The sequence below is a fragment of the Aedes albopictus genome, chromosome 2 (genome assembly GCF_035046485.1).
Source record: "Aedes albopictus strain Foshan chromosome 2, AalbF5, whole genome shotgun sequence".
NCBI lineage: Eukaryota > Metazoa > Arthropoda > Insecta > Diptera > Culicidae > Aedes > Aedes albopictus.
The window spans coordinates 121,364,990-121,392,948 of NC_085137.1; the positions used below are offsets into that span (position 1 = coordinate 121,364,990).

A 27,959-nucleotide genomic window follows, 5' to 3' on the forward strand; every position below is an offset into this window, starting at 1 on the left:
TGGCTATTTTCGCGTCACGAGATGTCTAAGACGGCGCAATTAGAATGGCCCCGAGGATGATTATGGGAAAAATGTAACGGTCCCCCTTCCTAACAATTAAAGCCGTGTTAAACACCACCAATGCAATGGTAGTCAGTTTGAAGTCAATCGAGGAACTTGAGACCTCGGAGCTAATGGTTCATTCATCTCCGAGCGTGGAATTGACGACGGCTTCAACTCGTCCGTCCCGTCGTCGTAGTCGAATCGGTTCATTATAGGTGATAAATTGCACACAGCTCGCGCCGCTGCATTTAAAGACTTATTGGCGGAAAGAAACGGTTCCCATCACGAAATAATTTCATTTTAGGTAGGTATATGCGGACGTTTAGCTTTCACCGCCCGATCATTTAGCAGACCGCGCGCGGACCATGTTACGCCGACCGACGACGATGATGCGGCTCTGCTCAGTTGATGGCGTAATCGAAACCACGTTTGTTTGCCTTTATTGTCTGGCTCTGGGACTGTTATTGATTGTGGGATATTCTGCCCTTTTTCGGTTGGTTAAATCGCTGGACAAACAATGCCGTAGGTTATTACTGAGCTGGCGCAACTCGATCCAATAATTCTGGTTCAAATTCACTGGTTGCGGAAGTTGATGTCTACGGAGTCAGTTGTTGAGTCAATACGTCAATGAATCTCAAATGTCTATTGTTTGCTGGCAAATGTGAAACCATAAAATGAGTATGATATCAAAGCGAATTGATCATGGTATGACTTTGGAGTCAGTTTGACTTTCTTTTCCGCAGAATCGTTACATGTTCTGTGGCTTAGTTGGTTAAAGCACCGGTCTAGGGGATACGGAGTCGTGGGTTTGAATCCCATCAGAACGCGATTTTTTTTCACAAATGACGAGTTCAAATTACAAGTTTTTCCAGTATGTTTCAGACATACCAGCAAATCTGGCAAATGCCAGTTAAAGGCAATATATATATCATTGTACCCTCAAACCTGGAGAAGTTTCTGGCGAAATCCATGGATAACTTATTCTTGTAGGAAAAAATCTTAGTATATAGTCCTGGAAAAAATGCATGACTGATTTCTGAAAGAATTCCTGGAGCTGCAGGAGGTATACTTGAAGGAATTCATGGATGAATTTCTGAACAAATACGTGGATGAATTCCTAAAGAATCTCTTGGAGAAAATTGAGGAATTATTTCAGGATGACCTTATGAAGAATTTCCTACCTCATGTATGCAATCCTTGTCGGATTAAAAAGCCTTATAGGCTTCGTGGCCGAGCGGTAAGCGGCGTCAGTCGTTTAGGTGTCTCGTAAGCCTCGGAGTGTGGGTTCGATTTCCACTCCAGTCGGGGAAAACTTTTCGTCAAACGGAAAATTCTCCACTGGACCACTGGGTGTAATATGTGTTGTCCGTTGTCAAATGTTTGTAATGTTCAGTCTGTAGAGGCCGCAAGGTCGAAGACAGTGTAATTGTCTTTATAAAAACACGCAGGATTTCCTGGAGGCAGCTCTGAATAAATTATTGGGTGCATCCATGCAAAAGCATTTTTGAAATTTTATGCAGGAATACCTGAATATTTTTTTGAAGATATCCCGAGAGGAATTGATGAAGGAATCACAAGAGGAAGGAATTTCAGAAGGAACCCTTGAAGGGGTTCCTCGAGGAATCCATGGAGGAATGCCTGAAGCAATCTCTGGAGGAGTTCATTGAGGAATCTCTGGAGGAGTCACCAGAGAAATCCCTGTAGGAATTACTGAAGGAATCTCTGGAAGAACTCCTGGAATAATACCTGGTGCAATGCCTGGAGTAATTCTAGGAGAAATCGCAAGCGGAATCCCTATAGGAATTCTTGGAGGAATCTCTGAAGGCATGCCTGGAAAAATCCCTGAATTCCTGCATTCCTGGAAGAATACCTATAGGAATTCCTGGAGGAATGCCAGGGGTAAGTCCTAGAGAAATCATAGAAGGAATCCCTGGAGAATATTCTGGATGACTCCCTGGAAATCCTTGAAGAATCACTGGGGCAATTCCTGGAGAAATTGCTAGATGATTTCCTGAAAGAATCTCTGGAACTATCTCTGGTATGATTCCTTGAAGAATTCCTGGGGGAATTGCCGTAATGACATCTGGGGGAATTTCTGGAGGAGTCCTTGACGGAATTTCTGAAACCATTCCTGGAGGAATCTCAAAAATAATTCCTGAAGAAGTCGCTGAAGAAATTTTAGAAAAAAAAAATCCTGAAGAAATCCCCCGAAGAGTTCGTGCTGGAACTTTTTGAAGAATCCCTGTGAGAGTTCCTGAGGAAGTCTCTGGAGGAATTCTGGAAGATCTTAGAAAGAATCTCTGAAGCAATCTCAAGTGGAAATCTCAATTCCTGAAGAAATTCCTGGATGAATTCCTGAAGGAGTTCCTAAAATAATTCCAGAAGGAATTCCTAAAGAAATCCCAAGAAGCGTTCCTGGAAGAATTGTTGAAGGAAATTTTAAAATAATGCCAGGTGGAGCTGTTCTTTAAAGAATCCCATTTGGAATTCCCGAGTAAATTCCTGGAGAAATTCTTGGAGGAAAAACTGTGAAAATTTCCGAAGAAACCCCAGGAGAGATGTCGGAAGTAATCTAATGAGAAACTCTTTAATAAACCCTAAGATGGTGTTTGAAACAAATTCCTGAAGGACATGCTGTAGGAATCCCTGGAAAAATGTAAAGGATCCATATCTGCAGTCATTGGACGAATTATTGTAGGCATCCTTGGATGAACTTCTAAAAGAGTTTTTGAAGAAAATTGTGAAAAAATTCTTCGAATATTTTTTAAATAATCTCTGGTTTAATTTTCTGACACAATTCCTGGAAGAAATTCATGCGAAAATGCTTTTAATGATTCTAAATGGAATTATTGGAGCAATCTCTAGTGGAATAATGGAGAAATCCCAGAATAAATCTCTGAATACCTATAAAAAAAAACCTCAAAGTATCTCTGATGAAATTTCTTTGGGAATACCTGGATAAATTTATGAAGGAATCCTTAAAAAAGCCCTGGAACAATCACTGAGGGAACCTCTATAGATATTCCAGGAGAAATTTCTGGAGGAATATCTGGTGAAATCTTAAGAGAAATTCCTGAAAGAATCTCAGGAGGAATCCATGATGGAATATTGAAGGAAGCTATGGGGAAATTCCTGGAGGAATTCTGCTATGCATTTCTGTAGAAATATCTGTAAGAATTTCTTAAGGAATCGTGAGAAGAATTCCTGAACCATTTCTTGGGACAATCTCTGCAATCGCTATCGGAATTCCGCCGGATGTCGATGGAATTCCATGGGAAATTTTTGAAGGTGTCACCTTCGACTCAGTACCGCAATCGTACCTCGTCAAGAAACTACATTACTGCAGACTAATGCAATAAGCGATAGGGATCAGTGTTGTCATAGTAAAATCAGAACTAGTTACTCAAGGTTTCCAAATTTCAGCGCCCCCTATTCTGGTACTCCCCAAGGAAGTGACTCCACTATTGTGCCTTATAATGAAAAATTCCGGGTAAACCTTCCACGCATTAGTATTTCAGGAAGTTTTTCTGTAATTATAGCGAACATAACATTCATGCTGAAATCCCTTTTCTGATATTCGCAAGAATTCTTCTTAAATTTTCAAAAAAAAAAAAAAAAAAATCTGGAGGATTACTTCCAGGGACACCGTCAGAAATTCTTTTGGAGTTTCTTCGAAGATTCATCAAAAGTAATCTGGAATGTTTACAGAAAGAAGAACCTCGCAGGATTTCTTAAGATTCCTCTTAGTATCCCTTTAAAATGCATCTGTAATCATAGAATGAAATTCATTCCAAGATTGCTGCATAAGTACATGTTTGTAATCTTTCATGAATTTCTTTGAACAATTCTGATGGCATTCCTCCAGAAATATTGTCCGGATTTTTCTAGAAACTTTTTTGTGGGTATCCTCAAAAAAATCTCAAGTAATTCTTCTAGGAATCTAGGAGTTTCTGCAGGCAAAACTCCAAATTCTAAATTCTAAGTTCTAGAAGACATTATTTCACAAAGATTCGTTTTTTTTCAGAAATTTCAGAAATCATTGCTTAAATTTCTTTAGAGGTTTCTTCAGGTATTATTCCATTTATTCCCGGTCATTTAAATGGAAATTCCTTTTGCAAATTCTCAAGCGATTCTTTGCATGTTCCTTCAAAGATCTCTCCAATAGTTCCTTCATGAGTTCCTGCAGGCATTGCTTTGGATTTATTCAGACCTTCCTTCGGGGATTCTCCATCATTTTTTTTTTAAGATTTTCTCAAAACTTTCTGTAGAAATTTTACTCGAAAATTTATTCCTTAGCGTTTTCTATGAAATTTATGAGCATTTTTTTCTTTCTATGAATACTTGCAAAGGGTTATTAAGTTCTTCAGTTCCTCATGATTATTGTGTTTCAGAAATTGTATGAGACATTTCTTCAGAGGTATCTGCTTCCAATGATTCCATCAGAAAATCCTCGAAATTTAATTAAGGATTTCTTTAAGAATTCCTCCATCACCATTGCCTGTGATTTCTGCAAACATTCTTTTTAAGATCCCTTCTGAATTTTCCCTGCGGATTTTCCCAAGAATCTCTATAGAGGCTTCTCAATCACTTTTCCTTGGAAATATTTGCAGAGGTCCTACACAAGCAGAGATGCCAGATATACATATTTTTCTGTATTATACAGATTTTTGACCTATACAGACAAGATACAGAGTACAGAAAAATATAGATTTTTTAAATGTGAGACAGATTTCTCCAGAATACATAAAATTTAATGTTATTTTCAATACATTTAATGAAAACTTAGTAAAATGCTGCTTGATCTTTAAAGAATTTATGAAAATTTGTACATTTTCACACATGTTTTAGAAAAATCAATACCAGTAAAAATTAAATACCGTCAAACAGTAGTACTCTTTTGTTAGTTTCTATTGAAATCTAGGACTCTCGGTGTCTAATATATCCTCAAATACGGCGATACAGAAAAATCTGTATTGATACAGATTTGTTGATAAAATAATCTGGCATCCCTGTACACAAGTCTCTAATATTTTTTTTTCAGAGAATGATGGGATTACTTCAAGCTGTTTTTCTTCACATATTCTTCTACGTATTATGCTGAGTATTCTTCCAGGAATTGCTCTCTGGATAATGGCTTCCGAAATCGCAACCGGGATTGTTTTTTTTTTACGAATGCGTCTAAAATTTTTCAAAAGTTCCGTCTAGGAGTTTCTAAAGGTATCTCAGAGTTTTTTTTTCAGGGATTACTTAAGACTATCCTCCCGGGAAATTCTTCAGAAATTATGTGGAAGTTTTTGAATAATTTCTGAAAACCACTGCAGAAATATGTGAAGAAACTCTGGGATCTCTAAAGACATCACAAGAAATGCTTCTTATGGAATCGAGAAGAAATTTCTAAAAAAAAAGTCACTGCAGGAATTTCTACACATATCACTGAAGAAATTTGTCAAATAACTCTTGGAGAACCTTTGGGAACAATTTCTGTAGCAATCTCTGTAGGATTTGCAAAGATTTTTAGAAGAATTAAAAAAACGCATTGGAAGAAGTTTAAAAGAAACTCCTTCTTTCTTCCTTCCGTAGAAATTTAAACATTTTTTTTACGTTTTTCTTCAAACATTTTCAAATAATTTTCCTAAAAAAATTGTTGGAGTTATCGTTAAAACAAATGGCGCGTGAATAAAAAGCCGGAAAAGTAATACATCGAGAAATATCTGGAAGAGATCTTGTAGGAATCTCGGTTTGAACTCCTGCAGGATTTTCTGGAAGAATCCCAGCGAAAATTTCTGAATAAATTCATGTAGAAATTTTCAATGGAATCCCCAGAACATTTCCTGAACAAATCTGTGTTGGAATTCTTAACATTATGGAGGAATCTTTGATTTTGTTAAACAATCGCTGAATGCATTTCTGAAAAAAATCCATGGATGATTTCTTGACAGATTTATTGTACGGATTCCTGATAAAAAGCTATGAAGGATTGTTTAAGAAAACACATGGAAGCTTTTAGAGGATTTTTTGGGAAAAGTTTTGGAAGATCCTCTAACAAAAATTCCGATGGCAATTCTAGAGGATATTTTGAAGCGATGCATGGAATATGTTTGGAAGAATTTTCAAATAAATTCGTGGAAGACTTTCCGAAAGGGTTCTATGAAGCAATATCGAAAAGAATCCAGGAAGAGTTCCTTAGAAAATTCTAAAGAAAAGTAAACATTTTCTTGGGGAATCAATGGTAGAATGCAGAATGCAGAATTTGTCAGAGAAATCTCTGAAGACATTTATGTTAGAATTTCTCAAAAAAAAACTCTGGAAGATTTTCTGAAGACACGAAAAACAGAAGAAATCTCTCGATAAAATTTCCGAATGTAACTTTGATAGGTTTTTTACAGATCCCGTAGAGGATAAATTTCTGGAGAAATTTGTAGGGTAATTCTTAAATAAATTCCTGAAGAAATCCCTTTCCCTATTTCTAAGAAACTCCCCTGCTTTTTGTTGAAATCCGAGTTGAAGTTGAGTTTTAACCTACTTGCGAGCAGCGCAATCATAAATTTAATTTAACGGATGGAAGTGTTTCTTTTGTGGACGCAACAATATCGATTTAACCAAAAAGATGATATTTTTATACCATGAAAAGTTAAAGAAAATTCCAAATTAATTATTCCATAAAAGAGCTCTTTTTATACCTTCTGGGGCGTTAAAGATTAGGGCAATTTTCCGTAAATTCGTGAATGTGCATATAAAAAACCACACAGGAGATAATTTTAATATTTAGGAGAGTGCAAGAAAAACATCCAATATTACAGTAATTTTTACATATAGTGATCAGCAGAATTTTTCTCCTAGTCATGACAGGTTTTTGCAGTACAAATTGCATGAGACATAGTCGTATAATTCCGTTGAGTAAGATTTGAAGCCAACTTTGAGATCAACGGGTTTACATAAGTTCCTCTATAAGATGACACCCTTCTCATACCCAAGAGAGCAATTTGGGGAGTTAACTCTTTCCATTATCTAAGTTTCATACAGTAGGCGCCCCTCCACTTTTTTACAAAAAAACGAAAAATCTCTTCTTTGTCGCCTTTTCTGTGGATGGACGTGCAGGGCGCAAAAACATCGAAAACCACCAAAACGATTTTCTTGTATCCAGGGCGGAAACAATTCCAAATTTTACTGAGAAACTATTTGCTTATATGTATGGAAGCACGTGTTTTGTTTTCTAATATTTGCGAGGGTGATCGTACTGAGAGTTTTGTTCTTAGTTGACCACTAGAGCTGATTACTCAGTGAGTAACTTGGAGTAACCTCGATGAGGAGGATGGAGTAACTGATGGGGATGGAATCACAGGGCTGTGATACCAAATCGTCTAACGAAAAATGTTAATAGATAATTCAGCCCCGTTAAGCTATTGGGCGTATGGGCCTACAAAATGAAGAATTTGAAAAAAAAAAAAAGGCGATGGAGATATGGAGCACGTCCTTAACCCTCCTAAGATGTTAGGATTTTCTCACCACGATGGCGTAGTGCACGTTCAGCGTGCCTGTCTGGGCCATATTGACCCCAACATCCTACTAGGGTTAAACATTACCGACGGAACAGTTTTGTTGCGGTCCAGAACTCTCGACATCAAGGGAGGGATGTTCCAAGGCGATTCTTTAGTTTTCTATGGTTATGCCTTGCAATGAACCCCTTGGTAGAGCATTCAACCAATACAACTATGCTTGGTTGAGTTACGACTGGGATGATTTTGCTTCGGAATATCGGCGTTACCGTCTTTTTGGGCAAACGAAAACAATAGTTTATGTTTTTTCCTGACGTTTCGGTCCGTATGGAACCTTTTTCAAGGGTTCAATCGATCAAGGTTTCCTGGGCAAGATGGCTTTACTAAAATCAAAAATCTCATGGGGTAGTTTTGGTATAGATTGAGTCCGTTTGGTTCCAGTGTTTTAGATTCCCAAAAAAAACTGCAACGCCAATCAGCGGCTATCAGCTGAAAAGTGGGAGAAGGAGTTGCGTTGGACGCACCCCCATCAACTGGAGCTTGAGTACATCGATAAAGCGGGGTTGAACGTGTGGCTGCTGCAGGATGACCTCTTCACGGAGGCAGAAGGTTACATGGTAGCAAACCAGAACCGCGAGTTATTGTGACAAAGAACTATCGGCAGTACATATTGCATGTAGACGTTACAGACCGCTGCGCTGTAGGAAGCGCAATTCAGTACGAGAAACGATCGAGTTCACATGGTTACATGTGATCGATCGTTTCTCGTACTGAAATGCACTTCCTACAGCGCAGCGGTCTGTCACGTCTACATGCAATATGTACTGCCGATAGTTCTTTGTCACAATAACTCGGTTCTGGTTTGCTACCATATAACCTTGCTGGCTGTTTAGTATTAGCTGGATCACCTTGCCTCGATCGACACAACGAAGTTGAGAAGATTGTGCTCCAAAAACTTGCTTTAAAGCACAACTTGATCGACAGATTTATACCCTACCACAAGTACCAGCCTGACTCGGCTCTGGAAAATAGTTACATAAAGTTGTACTGGGATCGCTAGATCGTTTCGGACGTCCTCATTCATATCAACCGACCTGACATTGTGGTTTACGACCAAACGAAGAAACTGGCAACCCTCTTTAACAACTTCATTAGCCTACTAAACTAAAGTCACAGTTACCGGTTGACCCCTTCACAATATGTGTGAATTTAATTCAAATTTTTCACACTCCTAACCTCATCATCAATGAAGTGGTTCAATGAGAAGAGACGTTTCAGCAAGCAATACCACAAAACATACGGCATCGTCATGTGTTGTGACAGGACGCCGAACAACTTTCGCTATCACCACACACTTCCATCATTTTACCAACAACTCATTAGTGTCAGTGCGGTGTGGTGCGGTCCCTCAAAAAGTGAAGACCCCGATACCATCGACCCGTTCGTCCGTTAACAGCATGTTTATCACTCGCCGCAATTTTTTGTTTTGATTTGCCTATCCCGGTTCGGTGGAACCTCACATTAAGAGGTCCCACGGGTCTGGAGCCCAAAGCCTCAGTGCCAATATTTTCGCTTTCTTTAACGGTATGTGGTGGATGTTCACATCATCTCGAGATCTCCCTGGAGGCTCAGCAGGAAGAATTGCAGTGGATTCCAAACAAGTCTGGTACCTGACGAATGATGGGTCAGAGAGTAGAATTCCGATAGGTGGGCAGGAAAACCGTCTTTTTTGCTCAGCAAGAACTACTCAACGACAATTGCAAGAATAATGACGTTTCGTCTGAATATGATAAATTTGATTCATTTTAATAAAAAAAAGTTCAACTTTTTGACCAATGTGCTTCTAGTGTGGCCAGAAATGATTGTTCCATAGTCGACTGTTAGATGAACCATGAAAAGAACCGTGACCACCAGCCAGTTGTAATCCCCCCCATTTGCGATTTGTGTTCTTTCTTTGGGACCATCGACGACGACGACGCGATGGACACGGTTCACTGTAATCAAATTATCGGAATCTGCTTCGCGGCTGGCTATGAATGGCTGCCCTGCCCTATTGGGACTTGTCGAGTTGCACACAATGAGCGAGAAAGACACGGAAAAGAATCGAGAAGAAACGATCTATGCATGAAAGTGTCTTGTCGTAAAGTTTCGATCTGCTGGAGAACCGCTCGGAGCGGAAATCGAAATGTTCCTTAAATGGTAGTGGAACTGTGGAATGCATGATTGCGGTTCGAAATTGATTTGATGGGGATTCTTTTGCGGAGCACAGCGAATGCCCAAAAATAGTCGTATTCGGAGCAAGAGAATGAGTCGATTAATTTCCAAAACGACTTTACTTACAGCAATAATGATGACAAAAGCGATTGTCGTGGAAATTGCTTCAATGAAGTTGAACTGACTTCGACCAAGTGTGATGGAAATTTTTGATCAGAACAGTGATCATTCAAGATTTCAAAACAGTCTTTATTATGATCATATTAACCACAATATATCCAATAACGACTCTCTACACAGCCTTTTTGGGCAAATTACAGAAAAGCAATCAAGCTTGATATTTATAACGATTGAAACGCAATAATATAAATATAATAGTTCAGCACTCACCGCCAGCACGTGATCCAGTTCTTTGGTATCGGGATGCGATCTCCGCTTACTGCTATCTGAATGATGGTGATGGTGGTGGTGGTGGTGATGATGATGGTGATGATGATTGGCATCACTTCCTCCTCCTCCTCCACCATCACAACTGCCATTGCACTGATGGTGATGGTGTCGGCGATCCTTATCCTGCTCCTGCTCCTCCTCATCCTCGTCCTCCTCTATGTGATCCGACACGACAGCCTCATCCTCGTCCGTTACCGGTTCTTCGGAATCGTGCTCGATTCCTTCATCGTCATTGTCTGGAATAAGGGAAGAGATTCATAGTTTAAAACAATTGTGAATAGAGGTGTGCGCCGATTTGATATCTGTCGGCGGCGGCGTAATTTTTAATTTTTTGTAATTCCGTCAATCAATATCAGTGTTTTATTTTTTAGTAACTCATAATTTTGAAGATGAAATGACATGTTTAAAGTTACGGTTTAGTTATTTTTTTTATTTTCACATGTTTTTTGAATTTTTTTTTTAATAATTGTTATGGTGAATCAGCTGTCCAAAAAATTATCCGGAATGACCTTCTAATTCTAGAGGAATTCCCGGTGGAATTTCTAGGGGAATTTACGAATAAACTATTTAAGGAAAACCCGGAGGAACTCGTAGAAGCATTCCTCTATTTACACCTAGAGGAATTCCCGGATGAACTTCTAAACAAATTTCCAAAAGAGCATCTAAAAGAATTCCCTGATGATCTCTTAGAGGAACGTTTCTCAGAGGAAATTCCGGGAATTCCTTGTGCAACTCCCATAAATATTTTTAGAGCAACTAGTAAAGTAATTGCCAGCGGAACTTTCGGAGGAATTTTCGGAGGAACTCGTAGAGAAATTGCCGAAGAATTTCGAAAAGCAATTCAAGGAGGAACTCGTAGAGAAATTACCAGCGGTATTCATAGATGAGTTCTCGGATGAACTCTTAATGGATTTCCCGGAAGATTTTTTTGAGGAATTCCCAGCCGGATTTCTTAAGCAACTCCCGATGGAACTCCTAGAAGAATTCCCATGAAATTTGTGAAGAAATTCCCGGAAGAACTCGTAGAGAAATTTCCGGATGAACTCAGATAATTCTAGAGAAATTCCTGGGAGAACTCCTAGAGAGGAACGTTCGGGGAAATTCTTAAAGGACTTCTCGAAGGAATCTCCTGGCATACCCAGTGAAAGTTCTAGAAAAACTTATATAGCAACTCGTAGTGAAATTGCCTGGGGAACTTCTTCCCGGTGAAACTCGTAAAGGTGTTTCCGAAGATATTCGAACTCTCGGAAGCACTTCTAGAAGAATTCCCCGAAAAACTTTTAGAGAATATCACGGTGGAACTCTTGATGTAATTCTCGGGAAAAATTTGTGAGGAATCCCCGAAGTCCCGAAGGAGCTCGGAAGGGAAGGAATTCCCGGAAGAATTCATAGAGGAAACCCTAGAGAAATACCCACAGGAACTTCTAGATGAATGTTCGGAGAAACTTCTGGAAGAATTTCCGGACGAACTCTTAAAGAAACTCCTGGAAGAATTCCAGATGGAACTGCTACAGAACTTGCCGGAAGAACTCCTAGAGGAATTGCAAGAGAAACTTCTAGAGGAATTATCGGAGGAAACTTCTGGTATTTCCAGTGCAATTTCTATGAACTCTTAAAAGAATTCCCGTAGAAATTCGTTAAAAAATTGCCGGATGAACTCGTTGAAGAACTCGTGGAGGAATTCCCGAAGGTGCTCCTAGAGGAATAGTGTGTGCATTTGGTTTTGAAGAGGGACTTTAACCTAGCGGTCATTCGTCCCTCTGTCCTAGAGGAATTGCCGGATGATCTCCTAAAGGAATTCCAAGGAAAAACTTCTTGACTTCTAGATGAATTCCTGGAGGATCTCCTAAAAGAATACCCGGAGTAACTCTTAGAGGAGTTTCTAGAGGAAGTACTACAAAAAGTCTCAGTGAAACTTCTGTAGCAATGCCCGAAGAAACACCTAGAGGATGTCTCGGAGGAAACCCTCGGATTTCCCGAAGCACCTTCTAGAGTTCACGGAGGAACTCTTAGCGGAATGCTTGGCGAAACTGCTGGAAGAATCCTGAAAATAGTTATTGGAGAAATTTCATCTCTTCTGGCGATGAACACGACAACAACATTTTTTTTTCAGAATCACCAGAATTTTCTTCATTGTTCGGAATAACAAGATTCTTTTTTCAGCCATCAGTTATCTTCAGGGCTCTACCCCATTTGGCATAATGCCATTTGGCATGACGCCGTTTGGCATAATGCCATTTGGCATAAAAGCCATTTGGCATAACGGCCATTTGGCATAACAATGAGTATGCACAATCTTACCAAGAAGGCTGTTCTTCGTATTATGCCAAACGGCATTATGCCAAATGGCCATTATGCCAAACGGCCTTTATGCCAAATGGCATTATACCAAACGGCGTTATGCCGAATGACATTATGCCAAATGGGGTAGAGCCATCTTCAGGAGCCCCCGGTATCTTTGTAAACTCGTTTTAATTCGAAGGACAAACTCTTTCACTTTTTTAGAACTGTTATAAATTTGGACCAACAAAAATGGACCACCGCTGAAAACGACCTTACAAATGCTATGTATGTAGATGACTCCAGTGCTTGAAATATTGTAATGAAATAAATCACGTGCTGGCGGCGTAAGTGGCGGCGTGCCGAAAAATAATCGGCGGCGGCGGCGTGAACCGAACATCGGCGGCGGCGCCGGCGTGGCGCGGCGGCGCACACCTCTAATTGTGAACAAGATTTTCAGTCTGCGTTTGGCACAACAGATTGTCCTGATTGGGATTCAATCGACAATTCAACATTCATGTAGGTACGAAACAAAAAAGGAAATGTTCGTACCATTCCAGTGCTTCTCTATTCATTCAATAGGAAACACGTGAGGCCGATAGAAGATCCTTGATAACAAACAGCTCAATAAAATAAACATCGATTTTGCGTTACAACGCGATTCGCGGGAGATGGACAATAGGACATCCAAACGTCTGAACCATGTACCCGAGACAACAGGGCTGCTTTTCAAGTTCAACTTTTAAAATAACGAAGAAAACGTTGACTCCCTTCGCCTCCGGTCATTCGCGGCACGAAAAACATGGGAAGCGGTGAATAGTTAAACAACGACTCCTACAACAGCACTATTTATGACAGGTAATAAATGCTCCCCTTGCTGGTGGTGCACAGATTCCCGGACCGAGATATGTGCGGAAGCTGCATGTTTTTCTTTTCATAAAACAGATAGAAATTGTCCCCGACGACGGACCACACAGATCCAGCCGATCTCCAAAGAGGATTTCTCCTCCCAACTTTATGCTCGTACGCGAGCGGCCAAAATCGTGACTTCTGGAAAACAGCTATTGGCCGGCCCGGTGTAGTGCGATAGGATGGTGCACTGACTAACTACTGAGGGGCGCGAGTGTTGCGGCCGAACGGTAGTTAACAGGTTTATGATTGCAATTAGTCAGAGATTTTTTGCAGTTCAAACAGCTGGTCCCCCTAAGTGGTACGCCTCCACTTCTCCGCAGTGCCGAGAAGTACCCCCGGGGAAACGTGGAGAGGCGTGAATATGCGAGATAAAGGCCACCGGAGATCGTGACTCCATCGTGCGCGCGGTCAACTCCATTATTCGAATATGCTAATTTCGAAAAGTGGACCTCCCTCGGTACCCTACGCTGAACGAACACTGAACAGTATGCTCCATTGAATTCATCATTGGAGAATGCATGCTTTGGCTGAAAGTTCATAGCTTAGCAGCTCAGCAGTTGATCAGCATAGGTACTGGTACACATTCCCGCAGGTGCATTAGAGCATTTTATGGAATTTGTTGAACCGCTACTGACGGACGGGTGGGTGACCTTCAACTCCATCAACTTGGTACGATCTCTAACGGCCATCAATTACGGCCGCATTAAGCTGAGTTGGTTGGTTGGCTGTTGGTGCAGTTCAATCAAGTATAACATGAAAACTAAATTAAATCAGTTCAATGTAGAGTAAACGGGGGTCAGTTGATCTAAGTTTTGAATGTTTTTTTTTTTTCTTATTACAAAAGTTAACCAGAACTGTTTTAGAACGACCATACGTCTTTATATCTTCACCACGTGCTTTAGGTTAATAATAGTTTGGTTAACGTTCGTTAACGATGAATGAATAAAAGCGCGAAAAGTCGGTTGTAATTAAAAGAGTTATTTCATAATCAACTTGATGATCGGATGATTCGACCATGACATCTGGTCAATCTTCAGCAAGAAATTGCAGCCCTTCTTCTCAATGGCAGCTACAATGCGCTTGGGGTTGGTCACAGTCGAATCATCCCCGACAATCTTAATGCTAGTCTTGACAGTCATCTTTGTCCAGGCATCCTAGAGGTACTAGTCGAAGGGATTTTCAATACTGACGATGGAGAAGTCCTTGATGAAGCCCTGGTGCATCACATTACCTCCAGTGCAGCCAGGGACAACCAGGCGTTCTTGCCTGAGTTTGGGTTCTTGAAGTCCAGATCGTGCTAGCCGTCCTTGAGACCTTGAGGAATTTGGTCACAGCCAGATCCATACCGATATAGACCTTACCGCTGTGGCCAGCCTTGGCAATAGCTTAGGTTCAGGGCTTCCTCGTTCTCTAGAATACTGAAGGCGACCGAATCTGGCCACGGAGTGGTAAACCTCCGAGCCCATCTTCTTGTCCTCGGTGAAGGACGAAGCACCCGTGACCAGCTTGTTACCGGCATGGCTACCGCCGTTGCTGACGTTGATCGCCGGCACCGGCAGGATGATGTCTCCGTTTCCGGCCAATTCGGCGATGTACTTGTATTTATAGTAGAATTCCCTTCTTAGCAGCACCAGCCTTGCAGACGACCAGCAAAACACCGAAATATGCTTGTTCTCGGTGTCGTCCAATATCAGCATCATTAAGTTGAGCTTCTTTTGCTAGGTGGCGCACAGTCTGGAGCTTAGCATGGCCGGAGCGATGATCTTGTTGATGTTCTCGATGGCCTTCAAGATGCCTTTGCCTTGCCAATTGGCCTTGACGTTGTTGCGCAGTTCCAGGGCCTCTTGGACCCGGTCAACGCATCAGACGGGACGGCGACACGAAACAGTCCCAGATCGCTCACTAGGTCGACCAGGACGGTTGGGTTACCACTAGAGTCGAAGATCTGGCGGGCCTCAATACCAAATCTTGATTGAATGGCGATTTTGATACTTTGGAATATCACTGACTTAGACCGAATGCATCACACTGTACAGTACAAACTCTCTGGAAAAATTAATGGGTGAAATTCGAGCCTGTCTCAGGTTTGGAATTCTGTCCTCTGGAACCTCTGTCAAAAATTTAGCATTTAATTTAATTTAGTATATAATAATCAACTAACCGGTTCTACTTCGGGGACGTTAGGCAATAGATTTACGCATTTTGGTGTATTGTTCTTGTATGGCTTTCATGCCTACTGCAACTTCACACTTGTTGGCACCCTAGCAAGGATGGGTGACAAAACGTCGAAAGGGGCAAAACGTTAAAAGGATAAAGGGTCGGAAAGTGAAAAAAGAATGGGTTTCTTTTGAAAGAATAAAAAAACTCACTATTTGCTTAGATTACTCGCTTTCGATGTTTTGTCGAATAATTAGTAGACGAGAGGTTTGGTCTAACGATCACATGCAAACATAGTAAGAAGCAATACTTATGAACCATTAGATCGCATGGTAAGAAAATTGTAATCCGTAGTATTTTCCGAACATCGGGAATAGATTTAGTGATCTGACGAGATTGAGCTCCAGCGGGACAAGACATACTGGACAGCAAACTGAGAAATCAGATAAATGATTTGTAAGAGATAAATAAAGTGGCTGTAAGCAGAATATTGATATAACATATATCGGATACGCACAACGAGGACGAGATCGTCTACACAGTGGTCCAAACTGAATTTAGTGAGGACAAAATACGTAAGTTTAATTTTCTTATATTTGTTATTGATATGGACAAAGATACAAATGTAACATTTCAATAGGTGATTGCGTCGCCTGAAAAGGAAGGTATAAGGAAAGCCGTTTAGAGGAAGAAAGACAAACTAAAATTGTAAGTGTATTCATGCGAATTAAGAAAGTGTTAAATTGTAAGATTTGACGAAACATTAAAATTGATTACTAACAGTTTGATCTGCCCAACGTAAAACAGCTGATTTTTTAAATCGTTTGTTGATCCGAAATTCCGATCCAAACAAACCACTAAAGTCACAGGGTAAACGTACCAAGTGGTGCTATTAGTACCTCCTTGTAGTGAAATAATTGAATAAAAATTATAATATACCACAAAATATGAAGTCTGAAAACGTTTATCGGTAGTCTTTCACTTAAACTCGCTAGGAAAAATAGAAAAACCATCGTTTATTTAGGTTTTCCCTAATTAATCACTTGCATTAACAATAGGTACACGGCTCCTATTATGGTGGTACAATTTAACTTCGATTCCTATAGTAGTGCATCCCATTGAAATCTTATGGGACCCACCACTATAGGAACACTACCACCACAATAGGTGCAAAGGAGCAAAAAATTTAAGGAAAATAATCGTTTTAAATATATTTTCGACAAATCCTGAACACAAAACTGAATTAATATCATCAATTAAGTATAATGCATCTAATAAAAATGTAATTTGCGAGCTTTATGGTATAAAGCCTGTATCCGCAATAATCGGGACACAGAAATACAACTGTAACTCTGCAATAGATACATTAAAACTGCTCAAATTTGGCCTAATAACATCTTAAGATGTGTTCCTTCCACCTACATAATTTCATGTGAATCGGTGCAGTACTTTTTGTTGTAGCAATGAGAGAGTAGAATGTACGCCATTGAATTTTGTACAGACCCTAGTTTTGCTTATCAGCACTGTAACTTTTGAATTTGGCAAAGGAAATGGCTGAAATTTTGTACACAAACCTCTAAATCTACATTTGTTGCATGGGCAAAATTTCAAAAAAATCGATGCATTACCAATAATTTTATAGTCGAAACATGCATTGGGACTGAACGTGATTTTAGTCCCTCGGACAGCAATTAGTCAGCACCCTTTATTGTTTCGATAGTACTATGGAAAGTACTATACCAATAATCATCAAATTTTGCAGGCATAATAAACATATAACCAGTTACCTTCTGTGAAAATTTCATGAAAATTGGCAGAGAAATTCAAAAGTTATGCATAGGCAAACATCGCACATGAAAAACACGAAACATTTTCACTAACACTCACCCTTGTCAACACCAGTAGCTTTCAAACCAATTGATCAAAGTTGATGAAATTTTGCAAGAAAGTGTCTCTATAAGTATCAAAACTGCTAACGAAATTTCATAATTATCATCACAGAACTTTGAGCTGTAGCGTTAAAGATCCATCTATTATGTGAATGAAAATTGGCCATGATTGTGCCACGTCTGTTTGTTTTTCATCCACAGTCAAAAATAATGCATCGATTTTTATGAAGTTTGGCACAAACAATAAACATACACCAAAGAGTATTCAGTCAATTATTTGGCCAATTTTACCGATTCATTACAGAGCTAGAGCCGTACATCTGTGTCCCGATTATTGCGGATACAGGCTTTAAATGGTGCTAAATTGCCACAACCACCACTATTGGTACTACCTCCACTAAGGGAGCGTTTACTCTAAATGTTTCATTTATAATTTCATACGATTGATAAATTAGAAAAATGTTTACTTTTGAGAAATTCAGCAAAAATGTTCTCTGCTTGAGGGGCTCGAAAGATTCATCGATTTCTTCAAGAATTCATAAAAAAAAAAAAAAGAAATGCACAAGGAAACCCTCTAATAACTACGCCTGCAATTCTTTAATGTGCCCTCTATTGGAATTCCTTCACGAATTCAATATGAAATCGTACCATAAATCTATGGAAGTTCACTTACTTCTTTTCTGACAATTCTGTCAGAGTCTTCAACTAAAGATGGTTGATTTGACATGAGTTAATATAAAAACTGATTCAAGAATCACGATAATTCCGCCTTTCTGATGTTATTCCATAATGAATCAAAAAACTCTTATGGGTAAAACCTTACGTGATGAAATTTCAATCGAGTTCAGCCATTGCACGGAATACGGTGTCATACAATCAATCAGACTGAGCTTACAGAACCGGCGAAATGCTTGGAAGATATTTTTCAAATTGGGCTATAAAATTCCAACGATTATTTCTCCAGCATTTCCAGTAGCATTCTTTGCAATATTCCACAAAACCAATCATAAATTTCAAGTAGCTCTAAACATTATTTCAAATATTTTATCCATTGATTTTTTTTTAACCTTCGTCAGTACCTTTAAAATTTAATAGAAAATCTAAATCTACTATAAATTACAGCCGAAAATTGATCTTGGGGTAAGATAAAAATGTCTTAATGTGATACGGGACACCCTGTTAATGTTGCTATTTTCCGTCTCGTTCATGATCAGTTCTCTCGAAACTTTGATGATGCAAATCTCCAGTTCCAGTGGATTGATCTTACTGAAAACTTTGTCGATGGTCGATACAAGTGATCGAAATTTTAGGCAATTTCATGCAGTTCAACTCGAGATTTGCATCTTCAAAGTTTGAGAGCAATGATTGATGATTCTGCTAACGACCCGTAAAGCCTTAAGGAGTTTCATTAACAAAACACAACAGCGGAGCTCATTGTATGTTGGTAAACATTGTATGTTACTTTAAGTAGAAAGTATTTTTACAGTCAATATCATTGTGGTATTTTATTTAAATAATGTGAAATATAATAGAACATAAATCAGGGGAGCACATAAATGTTGTCATGAGTTTAAAAAGATAACCAAAGGATGAAGGTACTTTGGAGATAACTCCCATAATTGAAAAAAAAAAAACAATTACACCGTCTTCAACCATGCGCCATCTACAGATTGTACATTACTCACATTCTGCAACGGACAATACATATAAAAAACACCCAGTGCCTCAATGGATAATTTTCCATTTGATAAAAAGTTTTCCCTGACTGAGGCGGGAATCGAACCCAAACTCCGAAGGTAGGAGACACCTTGAATTCGTTCAAATATTACTTTACGTTAAAGGGGGAGGGAGGGGGTCTAGAATTGTAAAATTTTGCGTTACCTAACAATTGAATGAAACCTAAACGACTGACGTCACTAACCGCTCGGCCACGAAACCGATTGATTGTCCACTGCGTGTTCGTAAATCAAAACTTAACCTAATGAAGGTCTAATTTTAAATGATATTTGTAAACATTCATAATTTTTTGGTAAAACTATCTTTTTTTCTAATTCCAGATTGTTTTCAAAATTATTCAAAATTAATCACGTAGTCCGATTAGGATAAAATTGGTAACAACCTCCTGTGTAGTTGAAACAGTCTCCGTGTTAGCAGTTTTTAAAGTCGAGTTTCTAATTACAGGGGTATAGGCAACTTTTTTCTCTCTCAAAAAAAAATCAACATGCTGTAACTATTAATAAACTGCATCAAAAATTCTCAAATTTTGACTGTTTGTCTACCTTTTATATGTACATCACTGGTTCAAATTTGGTGAATCTTTCGCGTAGCTAGAACCGTTCTCGCAAAGTACTATTTTTAAGACAACCAATTTTTGAACAGCCACATATCCGAAACACGTGAACCGAATCGATTGAAATTTTGAACGTTTATCAACAATAAATATATTGATACTTCATCCGACATTATAGAATGATATATTTTCTCACGACGAATAAAGTCAATCCATGAGAACCTTTTGATATGTTTCAAAAGTTCCTATGTTTCAATATTTTGTTTAGCACTAATATATTGGTGATAAACGTTCAAAATTTCATTCAATTCAGTTCACTGGTTTCTGAGATATGACAGTTTAAAAATAAACTGTTTGAAAAATAGTGTTTTACAAAAACGGTCCTAGCTTCGCGAAAGATTAACCAATCGGGCTCAAATTTGTACCAATGATGCACATTAGCCTGGTACACGGTTAAGATGGGAAAATACAAAAAAAAAATAAAAAATCTAATCCAATATACTGTTTGAGTTCCACTTTGGCCCCATATCAACTGTGCAAAATTTCAGATTGATCGGTAAAACTATATTTTAGCGCCCGCTATTCTTAGTTTTTCATACTATGGTGAAATTTTACTTCTACAAAGAAAAACCGCTAGGAGTCGCCCCTACAACCCTAAAAATAAGTCGATGAATGATTTCTGTAGAAAACTTCACGAGAAATCAGACCTCCAAAGACCACAAATTGATGCGACGTTCGTGAAAAAAGTTATTAAGCCTAATCCGATCGATGAAATGACGAGATTTTATTATTTATTGTTATTCCTTACGTGTTAAACCGCGTTGGCGAATGGCATGGTTTTCAGTCAATAACTTTTTCCACATGTCTTAGATCACTTTGCGGTCTTTGGAGGGTTGGTTTCTCGGGAAATTTTCAACAGCAATCATTCATCGATTTATTTTTAGGGGTTAAGGGACACCCTGTGGCGATTTTTATTTGAAAAAGTGATTCTCCCTATAGTGAATCGTATGAAAAGTTAGAATGGCTGGCGCTAAAATATAGTTTCTCCGATCGAGCTGAAATTTTGCACAGTTGATAGAACTCAAAAAGTATACAGGAGTAGAATGTCTTTTTGTGTTCGGTGTCCCACGCTAATGCACATATATGTAATAGGTTGACAAACAGTCAAAGTTTGAGAATTTTTGATGCATTCTATGAACAGTTACAGTATGTTTAACTTTTTCGTGAGAAAAAAAAAGTTGCCTATCCCAAACATTTTTGCCACCCCCTGTATTTTTTCATTAATAATTACAAATGGAAAAAATATTTTTCTTTTTTTTTCAATATTATGCACTCATATCATTATGAAAATGTATACAAATATTTTCAATCGGTTTTGAGAACACTTCCCATACGCTGTCGGGAGCGATGAGATGGCTGTCCCATTTTTTTTTGTTTTTTTTTTCAATAGCACAATATCAACCAATCATCAAATTGTTTGTTTTCTTTCTATGTTATGTATTTTTCGTTAGAAGTGAGCACGCATGAAAACAAAAAGAACGAAATTAATCGGAGCCGTATTTGCTTGTTTTCAAATAGGATGAAATTGGAAACGGCACTCAAACCTTACTAGGCCACAACACCAAGTTGGATTAATTTCATGAACTTGTAACATATCTCGTTTTATTGATTTTAAATCAAATGGTATGCATAAATGCACAAAACGCTGACCACCTTTGGTTTATAGGGTGTCCCAGAAGGTATACTCTAGGAGGATAGTTTTCCAGTCTTGGCAAAAATAAAAATACTGCTATTTTATCTTATCCGACGTTTGGGTCCCTTTGGGTCCTTCTTCTGAGCCTTGAATTTTACAGATTTTTTATTCATCGTGTAGCCCATAATGAGCTTCGTTAAACAATATATAAGAAAAAAAAATAAGAGCCAGAAATCTTCTGTATATATAAAAATGGTTTTCTGTGTGTCTGTCTGTCTGACCCTTATGGATTCGGAAACTACTGACCCGATCGGCGTGAAATTTGGTATGTGAGTACTTTTGGGACCGGGGAAGGTTCTTAGCTCGGTGTGAAACCCCTCCCATCTCTGGAAAGGGGGACTCCCATACACATGAAGTTGCGTGGGACGTCCCTATGGAGCTGTGCATTAAAACATACCAGCAGGCAGTACGACGTTTGCCGGGTCAGATAGTTGTGAATAAAAAAAATACGCAATGTTTTCAATTTGACCAGATGACCATAATAGATCAATAATAAATTATTTTTTTATTTTTTTATATTTTTTACCCAACTTCGAACTTTTGCCCCACATTTCCGTAGTAGTTGCAGCCAGTAGCACCACCACTGACGTCTATCCTCCGAGACTCCATGTGAGTTCGTGAAATGTAGACCTAATGCTGCCTGTAGCTGCGGCTACAGCAGCGACGGATGCCAACTTGCACGGGACCGAATCTGACAGACTCTAGCGGTTCCATAAATCTCCACATTATTTGTGCCATGAGCAGCCGCTCGTCGTCGTCGTCGTGCCAGAACCGAGATCTGACAGGAATTCACCTTTAGCGCATAAGTGCTCTCTCCTACTGTCTGTATTCGACTAGATTTGCCTATCTACACCACAGTATGCCTGTAGTGTTGCGAGAATTTGGTGGGTGCAGCCAGCCACGTCTGATTGCCATTATGTATCGAACTGGGTTTTATGGTTGAAGTGGGTGCTTGGGTTGTGCGCGCAAATGGGTGCTTATTTTATACTTGATAATTCACTCCGAATGCTCCACCGACGGTCGTTGGTTGAATCGTTTTAGTTAGTCATAATAGATTAGTTATCAAAAGTGCACGTCAAGATATGTTGGAGATATAGAACGGTAAGGAGATAATAATCACAACGACATTAAGTCAAGTGCCCAATCCTTGTTTTAGGACACTTCCTTATCATTGTTATGCCAAACGGCCGCTATGCCTAATGGGGTAGAGCCATTGTTAGAGTAATAATTTGAATAAATAATTAATAACGTTTTTACAACTTAAGCCCAGTGAGAGTTCAAAGAATCACTACGCTTTTAGGGTTACCTCCAAGGGTGCCCATCCTAGGGTAACCGTTCTGATTTAGCAGGACATGTCCTGATTTAGGACTAATTTTGGCCAAAATTTCTTAATGAACATGAAATGTCCTGATTTTGTATGCTGTGTGAATGGGAAGCCCTATACGCTTTTCGTTATCGAGTGGCAATTTCCATTTCCCGGCACGGAAGAGGATCAGTATCAACCGAAAAGTTATTGGCGTGGTACTGGAAATCTCCTCCAACTCATATTTATAAACCACTACACATAATCTGAACCTTCCGTGCAAATATATTCATTTTGCACCGCCAAACAAACTGTTCTGCTTATAACTCAATGGTTTTATTCGTGACTTGATTACATGCTCCAGTGGTGTTCTGGCCCACAAATTCTTACACTATACGCGTGACGTGTATACCAGCCAGCTCATTCTCAGCGGGGAAGGAAACGACCATTGCATTTGCCAGCAAACCCCCTTGTTGCTTTCTCGTTAATTGCAAAAGCGACTTAAGTAATGTAAAACCATCAATAACTCATAAGATTGACATAACATTCAGCATGCGCAGTTGAAAAAAAAAACTTAGTCGCATATCTTCCTACTCATTGCGGTGCTGTGGCATAACTACACTCTGGTGATAGATAATCATCGTTTACGCACGGAAGAGCTGCGAGACTTGATTGACAAGACCCAATCTATCTTCCGCATCGAATACCGTCGTTGCTGCCAGTCAGAGTCAGTCAGCAGTGTCATATCAGCAAATGCTCATATTTTCGTATTTTTCGCTCTTCTCGCATGAGCTAGTAGTTACATAGTGACGTAAAATATGATGGGAAAAGAGCTGCTAACACCCACCACCCGGTTGAACTGCAACGATCTTCAACCAACGCCAGGGTGGTGGGTAAGAATATTTGATTCAATTTCAAACCTCATAAAGTTTAGGTCGTAATGGGGTGTTGTACCATTTGGGCAGGTGTCCCTATTTTGGGCACTTGTCGCTATAACTAAATCAATTTCAAACCGATTGATTTGAATTTGTGTACAGAGTTAGATACTGTACTTGCCTAACTCTGGGCAAAATTTCAAATCAATCGGTTTAAAATTGACTTAGTTAAAGCGACAAGTGCCCAAAATAGGTACGCCTGCCCAAATGGTACAAGACCCTACGTATATACCTACTTGAATGGTGCACGGTGTTTGCAACTTGTTCCGTTCGTTGCATGTACCAAACTGGATGATGTATGAATGTTTCGATGGATTCTATGGGGTGATTCGTTTTCCTGACAGACTGGCTGTTACCAAGACTGCACCCAGAATTTGGAGCGAGGTTGATGATTTGCATATGACAGTCTGTTCAATGCTCTCAGAAGTGGCGCAAAAAGATTTTCGTTTCATAATTAAATGAACAATAATTGTTTAACACATTTGCATTTAATATGTAGGGTATTCGTTCCCTTATTAAGCATGTGGCTCCCATTTTCATCTCACGAAAAACAAAGGATTGAAGTGCTGTTTATTTAGTTTCTTATTTTTGTATTTTTTGTTAGGAGTGAGCACCCATGAAAACAAAAAGAACGGAATCAATCGGTGCCGCAATCGCTTGTTTTCGAATAGGATGAATATGGGAACATGAGATTACTGCTGGCACACATACCCTATCTGTGCACATTTCAAGAATGAAATTTAAAACATTACCCAAGAGCTGAGCAGGATTAGATATGTATATCAAATTGTGTTACGAACGCGACGCGTGAAGTACATTAATTTCCAACAACTATAGCACACTAATTCTAATCATTCCTTACATCTAGCATTAAGCAAATCGCTTATGATAATCTATCGTAAAAGCTGGTATAATAATTGTAAAGGTAACGTTTTGTGAATCATGTTGGTAACATATTCATGAAAACCATCGAATTGGAAACGAGCCATCTTTCACACAACGTTGTCTACGAAATGCTACAATAGCGCAACATCGAGGATCGCAAGAACGGAACAAACTGCGCGTGCGTAGTAATCGATTAGCCCGGAAGGCATTCTCATAGCATACATGGGGATGAATCGTGCTAATTAGAAACGATATCACATTCAAGTATATTCACGGTTTCACACCGTAAATGCGCAAGCGCGATATGGAATTTCACCATCGGATTTAGTGTTGCGCAATCGGATAGAACTAACCACTTACACATAAGCATTACACAGCGTAACAAAAATTACCTTTTGGTCTGTCTCAAGAGCAAACTTATGTGTCTCTGGCAGATTTTGGGTCGCTGAATTCGAATCCGGGCTCAGATTTGCTCCAGCACGTCACAATTTTGAGCTATACCTCAATTTATAGGGTAAAATATGCGGGCAAATTTGATCCCGGATTCGGATTCAGCAGCCCAAAATCTGTCAGAGACACATAAGTTTGCTCGTGAGACAAAAAATGTTGCGCTGTGTTATATATAATTACGATATATTGTGACGCCATTGCTACGTCATTTGTAATTGTTAGCCCCAGACATGCACCGATAGGATATAAACTTGTAATCCATTATCTATGCTCACAACTTACGTAAAGCCAAGAACACAACCCCAATGTATTGCAATGGTCGTAGTACCAGAAAAGGTTTTGATCAGGGATTAATTATTTGTTAGCAAAACTTGTTTGAAAGATTCATTGCAGGATTGTATGTATACAAGTTAGAATTTTGATGAATCATGAGTAAATTAATGATGTGAAGAGGGTGAACACAGTTTCTGGACGATACACATATAATTAATATGCTTTACGTAGGAATCAGGGAAAACATGTAAAAGGAGGGTGCGAATAATGTCTGGACGAGAGTATAAAAGGCGATCGAACAATTAAGACGGTAGCAGTTTTGCCTTGTACGTCATAAGCACCAGAACGCTCACTTATTTGCTACTCGAAATCCTTCGCTACCAAGCACTTTTAGAAGCTTAATCTTTTTCTAATCCCTCCTATTACCCAAGCCTTCGAATGCGAAAGGAGTTGACTGGAGCTTGATTGGAAAAACTTAAGTCTTTGAAAAGAGCTACCTGTTTCTTAGATTCGAGCAGTCTGCACTGAATCGATCAAACTTTTTCCACTCTGGCACGCTACGGTTCCGAATGCGAGTAACCTTGGCAAGAGTCTGAAAAGGCCAGTTTGACGCCGATTCAAGTCTGGGCAAGCATTTATTTTCTCACTCTGGTACGCTACGATTCCGAATGCGAGTAACTTTGGCATGAGTCTAGAAACAATATAAATGCATTGCGATCAACTTTTCCTCATCCGACTAAGTCACGTCTTCGAATGCGAAAGAATTTGACCGGATCTAGGAAGGCCAGTTGATCGCTCCCACATTCGATTTGGACCAATCGATTTTAATTAACTACCACTCAATCCTCCGAGTATCAGTAAGTAGTTTCGGTCGTTGACAGTTCATTCAGTGCGTTTCTCTTGCCTGTTGATCGGCACACGCGGAATCGAATACCGTCTACCTTCGCAACGGTACCGTGCAACTACTGTGGTGTGGTTGCCATCATCGTCATCGTCGTCAACTTATCGTCGCGGCATACAGTGGAGCACCTAGTACATCAAAACTGATCAAAATTATTTTGACGCATTTTCACAACCCAAATGCAACCCAAATTAGTAATGAAACGTATTTCATAGTTTTCGTATTTTTTTATTTCGTCATTAGGGTGACCAATTTTATTATTGTAAAAGTCAAGATTTTTCGAAACTAATTTTTTTCAAAAAATCACAACTTTTGAACCAGTTGACCGATTTTAAACTTCTTTTTTTTGCTTGAAAGCTGTTGAGTTCTAGTTTTCAGCAAAAATACGTTCAGAGGGCCAAATAGTGTTTTAAGGCAAATAATATCATATAATAATACAATTATCACGATTTTTTCAAAGTGTTGCAACTTTTGAAATCGGAAACATCCGGAAGGTTTTCTTTCTGCATTTGAAAGAGGAACAATAGTTGTATCATACACTAAACGCATATTTTCCGGAAACAGCCGGAAAATCAACTTATTTCATTTTGAATGTACGGTAAAGGATTCCATCAAACATTTTTTTTCAATATTTTCATATATTGTATGTAAATTCAACGTCAATTTGTTTGGGTTTCAAATTAACAGAATAACAACATTAACCTTCTTTAACAAACTGCATTGTTGAATTGATTGACTATCAATTTCATTCACTTTGTAGGGTCAAAACTAGCACGCGCTGTGAGTTATATCAAAGAAAACGGCTAAACTTCAGCTTCACTTAACCTCTTCTGATAAGCGTAAACAAAACATGTGTACACTGCTTAGCTGTCAAACGATTACACGATAACTACACTTGGCAAAAACACAACGGAAAACCCAATTACTTCATTTTGAGTTTTTCCACTTATGATCAGGTTTTGATGTGATTTACTACAATGTGCGGCAGTCGACAAGAACACCACACGGAGTGTAAGTGCCCTGATGTCAATATATGGTGGCTCCAGAGAGGAAAAGGTGTTGCCACCTTCCAGCGGCAGTGCTTATCTCCAATATCGCGTGCCTGACGTCAACAAATTGATACTCTCAAATTCGAATGAATCCTTCGGATTTTCTATCTCGCACCCTTGATCTTTTTCACAATTTTTTTCTTTAATATTATTTTTTTCATTTATCGTATTAATTTTGCATAATATATTTAATCACTAATACGAACAATTTGCACCATAAATCTATCATTTTTACTGCAGTGTTACTTTGGGGGCGTAAACCAAAAAAATCTTTAAAAAATTCAAAAAAATAAGTGTAGCTCAGAAACGGTTTGTTCAATTAATGAACTGTTTTCGGAAATATTTAAGGCAAATCATATGAGAGTATAAGTGACCAAGACCTGTTTTTGAATTGTGAACGTAAACTTTGACATCTAAGAAAAAAAAACAACAATACTCGAAAAAGTTCGGAATTATTTCTATTTCTCCTACCTCTTCTATCTCTTCTATCTCTTCCATCTCTTCTATCCCTTCTATCTTCTACCTATGTAAAACGAAATCAAAAGTAATTACATAGCAAAAGTTACGACAGTGATCGCTCATATCATCCTATAAAAAAAATTAGAGATGCAGAAATTACACCATCCAACGCATAGCATTGGATCACTAACTAAGAAACCCGCTTCATTATTTTTGAATCA

General features: G+C 39.0%; 1 protein-coding gene and 1 pseudogene across 3 annotated transcripts in view; both read right to left on the reverse strand.

The window, feature by feature from the left end:
• LOC109397492 (protein spire) overlaps positions 1 to 27,959 on the reverse strand; it is a 648,107-nt gene that overhangs the window by 317,795 nt on the left and 302,353 nt on the right. For all 3 annotated transcript variants that reach the window (XM_062850305.1, XM_062850306.1, XM_062850307.1), the window contains exon 4: positions 10,143 to 10,438. In XM_062850305.1, coding sequence (XP_062706289.1) covers positions 10,143 to 10,438 — 296 coding nt within the window. The remainder of the gene's footprint in view (positions 1 to 10,142; positions 10,439 to 27,959) is intronic.
• On the reverse strand, positions 14,372 to 15,595 carry LOC115255580 (enolase-like; annotated as a pseudogene).